The following is an 11,450-nucleotide window of genomic DNA, read 5'->3' as shown; positions in this document are numbered from 1 at the left end:
ATGTGCTTGGGTCTGGGGAACGGGGGTGATTGACAGTCCGGGGAACATGGGGGCGGGGATAACATTGATCGACGGACAATATGAAGGTTGTGATTGGACGATGGTGAAAGGGCGTGGTCATGAACGAAACGACAGGCCGAGGTAGTGGGCGGGTGATGGGATGATTGACGGGCCTGGGGAGCGGGCTGGAAGGGGACTTTGAGGGGGCGGGGGGGGAGGGGAACGACACCACGAAAAGCCCGGCTCCTATTGGCGAGGGCTGGATTGTCTCGCGACCGCCGGTAGCCACGGTCCAATAAGCGAGCACGGACGGCCGTCTGATTGACGTGTGACCGACCAATGGCGCGAATGGCGGGTGGAGGGGGGGGCGGTGAGCTGGAGGAGAGGCTGCGGACGGTTATTTTTGATTTCTATTTCTCTGCTTACCCCCTCCCCTCATCGTCCTTTATAATCTGCGTTGTCGCTTGAAGTGGAGGGAAGGGGAGGGGGAAAAAAAAAACAAAAAAAAAATAAAGAGACGAGGGCGAGGAAAGAGCAGAGCAGGAGTGAATTGAATTGAAGTGTGTGTTTGTCTGAGTGAGAGAAAAGATAAACAGCAGAGGGACACGAGGGCGGCATTGACACCTCGGAGCCGGGATCTTTACTCTCCTTCGGAATAGGGGTTCTTTTCCCTCGGTACTATATTTCAATTCTTTTTCTTTTCTTTTTAATATTAAGTGTACCGGTCGCGGTAAATCCTGCCGGCAGAGCCGGACGCTTTTTAATTTTTCTTCTTCCCCCCCCCCCCGCTACCTTTTTTACATTGAATAACTGTGTTTAAAATCATCCGAATCGCCCCTTTTGCTACACAGGATGGAGGATAACAAGTACCTACCCGAGCTGATGGCCGAGAAGGACAGTCTGGACCCGTCTTTCATCCATGCCACCAGGCTGGTGACAGCAGGTAGAAGAACAATATCTTTTATCGCATAAATAAAAGCAAACTTTCCAGTTGTTGTTCATGGGGAAGACGCATATTCACAGCAGATCGCTAAATTAGAACGCATTGGAGCATTTATTTTAAAAGAAACTTGATTGAGAGAACCTGATTTTTTTTTGTCAGTTTTGTGTTTTGGCTATTCTCTGAGGGTGTCAAAATAGTTCGGGATCGAATGGGAATTTTCTGATTTTTTTTTCTCTCTCTCTTCCTGGAATCAGTAAGGTTTGTGCTGTTGCCGTTGCCTGTTAGTTTTGCACACTCCTGAATACCCAGACATTTCTTCTCATCCAAGGGGGGGCATGTGTCTGATTTTATTTTTTTTTTTTAAAAATTGGCTTTTCTTCTCTAAACGTAGATTTTGAAGAGTTAGTTTTGTTGAGCAGTTTACAAGATTGAGACTTGCGTGTAGGTTTGCGAATGCAGGCAGAAAGAAATGCCTCCGAGCTTATTTTTTAAAATCGCTCGATGTGTTCTTGGTTTCATTCGTGTCTGAGTATTTAATATACTCTTGTTGAATCATACTTCAGCGTAGGTTAATTGGGCAGCGTGTTTGGTCCTGTGAACTTTTATAGGATAACTTTTTTTTCCGTTGTCTTAAAATTTCCTTTTAAAAATATATGTATGTAGAGACAGTAAACTCGATGTAAAATGAAATGGCTTTAGGTTGTGGGACAGGAATTCTACATATATCTAAAAGACCTATTTTTGAATAAATAATGCATCAGTTAAATTGCTTGTATGGACTGAAGAAATGTCACTCATTAAAGTCTTTTTTTGCAAGGAAGGAGACTTGTAGTAAAAACTGGATCCTTCAAAGAATAAAATTGTTGGTGCTACTTCCAGCTGAATGTCAGAAGATGGTTTCAGTGTTCTTTGATTTATTTTGGTGTCTTCAAGCAGTGCTTTGGGAGAAGTTTGGAAAGATGGGTTAGCATAAAGTATACCAGTACCAAAATATATAGATAAGTCAAAACCTAAGGCAAAATTGGTCTCCAGTTGACTGATGGCTGGGGATAAATAACAATTTTTCTTTGGTAGTATTTATTTTAATTAAATGCATAGTTAACTTTGATATGCCAAAGGTTTAATTCATTTATGCATTTGTTGATGCATTTCAAGTTTAGTGGTTTTTGATTTTGAGCTGAGCTGCCATTAAACCAACAAAGATTAAAGCGTATCTTGGCTAATGTTTCATTTAATTAAAATAAGACTCCTTCAATTAAGAAATATTGTTTCATGGATGTATTAATGTCTTTTGTGTGCTGATTGACCTGTATGTAAACTTTTAGGAGTTGACCTAAAGATTTTGTAAATGCACATGTGGTATCTAACAATCTGAAGTTTAGAAATACAGATGTTTTGTTTACAATATTTTCTCAGGGTGGCAACTTATTGTTAACTTTCAAAGTTATCTGATGAAAATATTGTATGTGCATCTTTTGACTTGGTACATTTTACAGGCATGCTACCTTTACTGTTGCCTTACTGTTGTGAATTTTTATGATAGGAAGCCTGCAAGTTTTAATGGAACGTCAAACCCTCCAATACCTTAGTTAGCTAAAATTACAGTGGAAGGGTTTTTTTAGGAGAAAAGTATAAAAGTTTTTGGAGTAGTTGGTTGATGTGCATTTTTATTACAGTTTTTGCCAATATGTTCACATAAAGCTGCTGATGTTCTAAGTGTAACTAATTCGACCATGTGAGGCAGTTTTGGGAATGGAGGCCATACCAAGGAAATAAGTGAATGGATATTATTAGTATTTTTGGCTGCAAATCTAGCATGTGGTGTGGGCATTCTGCCCACGCACCTCCATGACAAATAGCAGTATGCAGCATGTAATGAATGGCACCCATTTATACTTGCTTTTGGAAGCACTTTACTTCAGTAGTTTAGGGAGAAATCAATAGTGTATGCCTCCGGAGGCGCTACTGCTGGCTTGTTTTTCAGGTCACTTCCACTCGAACCCAGGGCTGCTTCCTGTTGTTTCTTTGCAATACAAATGAAACTTGGTTGAATCAAACTTGGAACCACTTTGTGACTGTTTCTTTAAATGCTGTTATGTTCTTTTGTTAATTATAAAATGGGTTTTGTGTGAAAAATTGTATGCTTGCATTTGGTGGGGTTGAAGTCACTTGACTCTACATTCTTCTTTTAAATATAAGTAAGCTTTTCAACTGATCTGAAATTCACATCTGTGAACTAGAATGCGATGAACAGTTAATCATTTAAATATGGAAAAGTAGGCAGGTGGTTCAAGGAACAATCTTGGTGCTTGTACATCTACAGTCACTAGAAACAATTTATCGGATCAACTATCTGTAACATTTTTTTTCTGCAAAATTTGGCAAGAATACAGCAAAATACTCTTTTTATTTTGTATTAAGTGTGCATTCTAATTTAAGTGTAATATTTTATAATGAAAAGATTTCTAAATTATTTGAATAACCCTTTTACAGTCCTGTTGGTTGCACTTGTAATCTTCAAATCCAAGGGCTTGGAAAATCGTTAAATCTAATTATGCTAAAATTGGAATGTTCTGACTGTGTGCAGACTTGATATCTATTATTTATAGAGCTAACCTGAAATTGATAACCATGTACTTAAGATACCAGGTTATCTGCTGTCATAACTAGCTTGTGATATTTTGTAAGCACAAGTGAATGTATTGTGAATTTGCCACACTGATGCTGAAAATTTGAGAAGACTATTTTCTGTTAATATTTTATGCTCCTGAAGGGTACATTCTGTGTAATATTTGGAGGAGATAGAATTTTATTTAAAGTGAGAACTAATTCAACGATCCTCTAAATTCATCGTACGAAACAAAGAAGTCTGTCAATACGAGGGTTGGACATTGTGATTGGATTAAACGTTAGATTTGTTGTGCATTAATTATATTTATTTATTTCAAATGATAATGGTTTAAAAATTATGTTAAAGCATCTGCAGAGTTGAGCTGATCAGCCAATTGTAAGGATGATATGTCTTAACAACTATAGAATTGAAGTGACTATACAGTAGTGGCATGACTATTTCAAATGATACTGTTCAATTTAATTACAAAAGAAAAGTGTTGCGTGCCAGGTATTTTGACTCCAGCTAGTCAGACATGTTATGACACGTACCTAGAAGAAGTGAGGCTTGAACCCAGACTTCTGGGCTGTGGGCAGTGATACTATCACTGCCGCAAGAGCCATAGTAGTGATGGGTTTTATGTTGGAGAGAAAGGGAGGTTTAAGGGAGAGGAGGAGCAAGTGGAACTGATCGTAAAGCTGCCCTAGCGCAAAAGACAAATTAAATGCTAATGGTTGTAGGGAAGTGATGTAGATGAGGCATAAGTGTTAATGGTATATGTTAATAGCAGAAAATAGGCCACATCGGAGCAAATGTAACAGAGTTGGGGAAACTGGGAGAGTGGAATGGAGACCATTTTTACAAGAAGCATGTGTGGGGAAGTGTAGTCAAGAGAATTGAGGGAGTCATTGGGTTTGTGAAGAAAATTTGTTTCCATAAGGAAGAGTCCGGATGAAAGCTGGAAGTAGCACCCATTCGACGTACGGAGAAAGTTACGGTAGTAACCCATTGAGTAGTTGGGGAGTTCTCAACTAAGAGGGGAGTGCAACTAAGTCCAGAAAATGAGATCCAGGTAGAGGAAGAGTACTGGAGATAAGTTCTTAAAAATGATCTGTGAAACAGGGAGAGGACAACTTTGCAAAGCGATATGTAATTTTCTTGTTTAGTTTCTTTAAGGTCTACAGAGACATTGAAGCCTTCTGTTCACCTTGTTCTTTGATTTTTTTTTGTCCTTTTTTATTTGAAGATTTGCTAATTCATGTAACGGAGCCTTACTTTTGATAAAACATAGTTTAGCCTTTTGAAGGAAGTGACTGTCTTCCTCCTAACAGTAATTTAGCCTTGTAGAACTGTTTTTCTAAAATGTCAGGATTTATACACCATTATATTTGAAAATGACTTTAAGATGTTCTACGTTGAAAGGTTGAAATGATGATGATGATAAATTAACATTTCTACATGGCTGATTAACATTACCATGGAGATGGATCTTGAAAAAGAAACTGCCTATAGATCATTATAGAATGGTGTTTTCAGGAAAGCCTGCAACCCAATGAACCTCACAGGCTGCACAAACCTAAGAGCAGAGAGGTACTTCTTTAGGCAGCAAATTTCCGTATTCACTATGTGCATGGTTGTTTAAACTCTTGTAAGCTTGGTCTCTTAAACTATGATTGAAAATTCAATATAGCTTTAGCTAGAGGGAGGGATCTTTCATTCATCCCTCACTGTGAAATCAGTTTGGGGAGTAGAAATAGGTAAACAACATTATAAGCCCTGACATTCTTAATAACACTGAGGATTGAAGAGTGACAATCCATCCACAGTCACAGTTACTCCGGTTGTTAGCTGGTGTGAATATCTTGCAACCTTCTTCCCAGTAAAACAACATGGGGCAATTTTTTAAAGCTCCAACAACCAATCCACCCAGGCACCTTGTCAGGTATAAATCAGAACAAGTCACATTGCATCTTTCATTCCAATATTTTACCCTAAATTAATGAGACAATTCCAACAAACTTCACCTTTCATATTTTCTTAAAAGTAAATTCATTAACCTTGTTTAATCAAATTAGAAAAACAGTGCTATAAGGCAAATTACTAACTGTTAGGAGAAAGACAGTCACTTCCTTTTAAAGGCTAAGCCACCTGGTAGTTAGAAGGTATTTGGAAATCTAAATTGTTCATTAAGTTACCATAAATAAGGCTAATTAATAAGAACCCATGGTGTCAGTATATTAGCATGGATAGAGACTGACCAACCAGTGGAAGACAGAGTTGGGGCAAAGGGGTCACTTCTAGGATGGTAACCTGTGATCAGTGGGCCACAGGAATTAGTGCTATGGCCACAAATATTTGTTGTTTTTCTCCACTGTTTTAAATAATGGAAGTGAATGTGTTAAGTTTGCAGGTTAGCACAAAAATGTTTGGGAAAGTAAGTAGTCAGGATTATGGAGTTACAAAAGGATATAGGTAAGTTGGGTGGAAACTTCATAATTGAATGTAATGTGGGAATGTGCAATGTTATGCACAGAGGAACTGAATATTTACATTGAGCAGGGCTGTAGAACACAGATTTGGGGTTCCTCAAATATGAATCACAAAGCTTGCAGCCACATTCAGCAGGCAAGAGAAAGGGAAATAGACTGTTAGCCTCTAGGAATTGGGTATAAAAACAATGAAGTTTGGTTAAAATTAGACACCTCACTAGTCAATAAAGCTGGAAAACTGAACAATTTTACTCTCCTTTTATCTAAGGAAATGAAGGCAGTCCAGAAGAGGTTAATTGGGTTTATTCCAGGTGTGGAGGGGGTTTTCTGATGAGTTGAGTATGTTGAGCCTGGACTAATTGGAATCTAGAAGAATACGAAAAGGCCTTATTGAAGCATAAAGGTTTTGTCGGGGGTTGATAGGGTAGATGTGGAAAGCTTGTTTCCCTTTTGTGGGATGGACTAGGACTAGGAGTAAGGAGTTGCCTGTTTAAGACACTCACTACCTTCAGGGAAAAAAAAATCCTCATCTATGTGGAGTTGTCTGCCACAGAGCGCTATTGAGACTGGTCATTAAGTATATTCAAGGCTGCGATTGACACAAACACTCTCTTTTTAAAATTAGGAAATTGAGGATTATGGGTAAAAGGCAGAAAGGTGGAGTTATTTATTAGTCACTCATTGGACATGGGCATTGCCTGCTTGTCCAGCATTTATTGCCCATGTCATGTCAAGGATGATCTTGCATTGTGGAGCAGACTGTGGGCTGAATGCTCTACTACTGATCCTGTGTCTTTGTACTTGAGAATATGAGAACTAGTTTGCTCTGGTACTTGGAGAAATACTTACACAGTTAAGGGTAAGAGCAAAGTGTGGAAGGGTGGATTTTGGACATTTACAATGTTGCAGATGGGGTCTTTTCTGTACAGGGTGAGTTGCCTAGGAAATAGTATTTAGTTAATGCTGCATATTGTTTGTTTGGTTATTTGTTATAATGAAAACCTTGAATCTCATAGCTCCTCTTCAGTCATTCACTCCATTTTAATTTCTTAAGTTATTGATCTCTGGGAATTGTAGCATATTTTCCAAATATACTAATCAATTTTTGTTTCTTCAGTTTTTTTTGTCAGATGCATTGAGAGATTCAGACTTTAAGTATTTGTTTCTGTTTGGTAAAACAGCAGTGCAAAATCATTCAGAACATTTCACATTTGGGTGGGATGGAATACAATTCACAACTAGTATACTTGCAAGAATCCACTTTGGTAACAATGAGTGCTTCACACAGGAAAGTTTGGAAATTGGCTAATGTAATGGAATGAGTACAATTAAATGTGAAAATCCAGTTGAGTACTACTTGAAAGATTCTTCTTTTTTTAGATCTTAACCAATCAATACATCATAATGAATGGGCTATAGGATCTTGCAATGAATGGCTTAATTAGCTCAATTCCCTATTCTAGCCATCTAATCCACACACAAGACTATTCATTACCTTGTTCAGTGGATTATAGAATCCTCGTGATCCTGTTACTGAGCATTGGTGTTAATTTGTTGTAAGTCTGTGTATTCGTTTACAAGCTCATGATAGCTCAGGGATTGTCACTATCTGTCTAATAATAGTTGTAATGTAAATTCCAAAGCACTTAATTTTACAGTGCAATAGCTGACATGGTTGAAGAATTCCTGTTTCCAGTTCATCATAAAATCTGATTAAGGTTTCAATGTAACTGTAAAGGTAACCAAGCCATTATAATGTTGTCATTGGTCTCATAGCTAGAGAGTTTTCAAAAGCAATTTTTTTTCATTGACGGGTGATGAGTCATATGTAATGACTTCAGTTTAGTAACCACAGAGCTTTGTTGTGGAGAATCTAAGCAGCTCCTGCATTAGTGGGTTCTCAGTGAATTTTGGAAGTAATTGTGCTATTTTGGGAATGTGGTTACTGCCATTCAACCACTCATTGACCAGGGCAAATGGCAAATTAAATGTTTTATTACACTTTTATGTTTTTTTTTGAGGACTGTATTGTAGATAAGTGTGTTTTTATTTAAAGTTTGTTTTAAACCTTGACCTCCATCTATCAAGCGTTGGGTAGATTAAGCCCTGTTGTCAGCAGGTTGTTTGTGATAAAAATACAAGAAGCAATTTGGTACTGAATACGGTGTGCTCTTGTGTCAGTAATTTTGCTATACTTTTTTGCTGTTATTTTTAATAAATTCTGAGCTGTATTAGTTGTATGCTAAATCCTGATGTGTTTTTGGAAGTCTCTTTTTCAACTAATTTGTTTAAACACTTCTATTAAACCACGCTGTCATATAATAGGGCCCTTGCTTATGATGTTTTTTTTTGTCGTGAGAAGTAGGCATCAGTACCTAAGCCAGCATTTATTTAACATTGGACTCGAATTGGAAGGGAACCAATATCCTGGCAGAGAGATTTGCTAGTGCTGCTTGGGAGGCTTTAAACTAGTAAGGAGGCAGGGAGATGATGGTGAAATGAGTCTGAGGCAGGTATGGTTGAGAAGAAGAATAAGTGAAATAGGCAAGAGCAAAGTAGAGAATTAGGTAAGATTAATACATTAAACTGCATTTATTTCAAAGTAAGAGGCCTGATGAATCTAGGGCATGATTAGGAACATGGGACTGGAATATTATAGCTATTACAGAAATGTAGCTCAGGGCTGGATAAGACTGGCAGCTTAATGTTCCAGGCTATGGATGCTTATAGGAATGATAAAGAAGGTGTAAGTGAAAAGGGAGAGTGGTGTTTTTGATTCGGGATACTATTTATGCCTGTACTTGGAGAGGATATTCCTGAGAGCAACTCCAGGCAAGTTATTTGGATGGAACTGAGAAATAAGAAAAGGATGATCCCCTAATTGGGGTTGTACTACAGACCCCTCACTAGTCAGTGGGAAACTGAGAAGCAAATTTAAAGGCAATGTCAGATTATCTGTAAGAATGATAACATTGTAATGGTAGAGTATTTTGACTTTCCAATCAAAGACTGAAACTGCCATTGTGTTAAGTGTTTGGACGGAGTCTAATTTGCTTAATGGTTATAAGAACATTTCCTTGTTCAGTATGTGGATGAACCCCTACAAGAAGGAGCAAAACTTGGGGGCCCCTCCTTGGGAAATAAGGCAGGGCAAGTGATTGCGGTATCAATGGGCTGCACTTTAGGACTGATGATCATAATTCTGTTAGCTTTTAAAATAGTAGAAAAGGAGAGCCCTGGTGTAAAAAGTTGGTGTGGTGCTGGAAAAGCACATCCGGTCAGGCAGTATCCAAGGAGCAGGAGAATCGAGGTTTTGAGCATAAGTTCTTCTGGAATGAGGGGGGTGGGGCCCAAGGGGGTTGAGGGATGGATGGATGGAGGGTGGGGCTGGGGAAAGGTAGCTGGGCATGTGACAGGTAGATGAAAGGTTGCAGAGGAGGGTGGAATAGATAGGTGGGAATGAAGATGGACAGGTAGGACAGCTCAAGAAAGAGGTGCAGAGTTGGAAGATTGGGTCTGGGATATGTTGGCGAGAAGGGAAATGGGGGAAACTGGTGAAATCCACACTGATCCCACGTGGTTGAAGAGTCCCAAGGCAGAAGATGAGGTGGTTCTTCCTCCAGGTGTCAGCTGGCTAGAGTTTGGTAGAGTATGTCCTTGGTGCCTTCCAGCTCCTTCCCCTGCCTCTGCATGAAGTGCAAAACCTGTGTCCACACCTACTACCCCCACCCCAACCTCTGTCCAAGGCTCCAAAAGACTGCACCCACCTCCATCTAAAAGGTAAAGTTGGAAATTGGGAGAGGCTGTTCGCAGGTAAAAGGACAGTTGGAAAGTGGAAGGCCTTCAAAAATAAGGTAAAAAGAGTCTGGAGACAGCATGTTCTTGTTAGCGTGAAGGCCAAGGCGGGTAGATGAAGGGAATGCTGGATGACTAGATAATTTGTGACTCGAGTCAAGAAAAAGGAGACATATGATAGGTATTGACAGTTGGGATTTAATGAATCCCTCTGAGTATCGGGGAAGTACAAATATATTAGAGGGAAATCCAAGGTTAAAAAGGGGACATGAGATAGCTTTGGCAAATAGTATGAACAAAAATTCAAAGAAATTCTACGATCACACTAAGGGCAAAAGATTAACTAGGGAGCGAATAATCCCTTTAAAGATCCACAAGGCCGTCTTTGTGAGAGACCTCAAGAAATGGATGAGACAATGAAGGAGTCTTTTGTCTCCGTGTTTACTGTGGAGAAGGATATGGAAGCTAGAGAACTTTGAGAAATAAATAGATATCTTTAAGTCTCCACATTAGAGAAGGTGCTGGACATCTGAAAATGCATAAAGGTTGGTAAATCCCTGGGACCTGATCAGGTGTATTCTAGAACTTTGTGGGAAGCTAGAGAAGTGATTGCTGGGCCCTTTGCTGAGATGTTTGTCTCAGTAGCCATGGGTGAGGTGCTGGAAGACTGGACGGTGGCTGATATGGTGCCATTATTTAAGAACGGTGGTAAGGAAAAGCTAGGGAACTGTAGATCAGTGAGCCTGATGTCAGTAGAGGCTAAGTTGTTGGAAGGGATTCTGAAGGATTGGATTTACATGTATTTGGAAAGGTAAGAACTGATTAGGGACAATCAATGTGGGAAGACCAGTGTCATTAACTTGATTGAGTTTTTTTGAAGAAATTCCAAAGATTGAAGCAGAGCAGTGGACATTGCCTTGCTGAAGTCCACACAGACATTCAACAAGGTTCTGCATGACAGACTGGTTAGCAAGGTTAGATCACATGGAATCCAGGGAGAGCTGGCCATTTGGATACAAAATTGGCTTGAAGAGGGTTGTGTTGGAGGGTTGTTTTATGGAGTGGAGGCCAGTGACCAATGGTGTGCCATAAGATTGCTGCTCGGTCCATTTGTCATAAATGATTTGGTTGTGAACATAGGAGAAATAGTAAGTATTGCAGATGGCAACAAAATTGGAGGAGTAGTGGGCAGAGAAGAAGGTTACCTAAGGCTATAATGTGACCTTGATCAAATGGGCAAATGGACTGAGGAATGACAGATGGTGTTTAATTTAGATGAATGTGTTGCATTTTGGTAAGGCAAATCAGGGCAGGACTTGCACTTAGTGGTAAGTTCTGGGGGGGGGGGGGGGTATTGCCAAACAGACGTTGGGGTGCACCTTCATAGTTCCTTGAAGGTGGAGTCCCTGGTTGACAGGGTAGTGAAGGAGGAGTTTAGTACAGTTCCCTTTATTGGTCACTGCATTGATTTTATAGGAATTAGGATGTCATGTGGCTGTACAGGACATTGGTTAGGCCACTTTTGGAATAATACATTTAATTCTAGTCTATTGGCTATGGAAAGGATTTTTGGGGTCAAAGTGTGGCACTGAAAAGTGCAGCAGATTGGGCA

The 11,450-nt window shown here is 39.5% G+C and overlaps 1 protein-coding gene across 2 annotated transcripts in view; it reads left to right on the top strand.

Moving 5' to 3' along the window:
- Nucleotides 1-376: 376 nt before the first annotated feature.
- Nucleotides 377-11,450, top strand: part of LOC140476958 (KH domain-containing, RNA-binding, signal transduction-associated protein 3-like) — a 170,287-nt gene continuing 159,213 nt past the window's right edge. For both annotated transcript variants that reach the window (XR_011960634.1, XM_072569981.1), the window contains exons 1-2: nt 377-675; nt 852-943. Coding sequence is in view for 1 of the 2 variants with exons in the window: in XM_072569981.1 (XP_072426082.1) it covers nt 853-943 (91 nt within the window). In the remaining variant the exon portion in view is untranslated. The remainder of the gene's footprint in view (nt 676-851; nt 944-11,450) is intronic.

Source organism: Chiloscyllium punctatum, chromosome 5, assembly GCF_047496795.1.
Source record: "Chiloscyllium punctatum isolate Juve2018m chromosome 5, sChiPun1.3, whole genome shotgun sequence".
Lineage (NCBI taxonomy): Eukaryota > Metazoa > Chordata > Chondrichthyes > Orectolobiformes > Hemiscylliidae > Chiloscyllium > Chiloscyllium punctatum.
The sequence above is the reverse complement of the archived record's forward strand: the minus strand, read 5'-3'. Positions and strand labels throughout refer to the sequence as shown.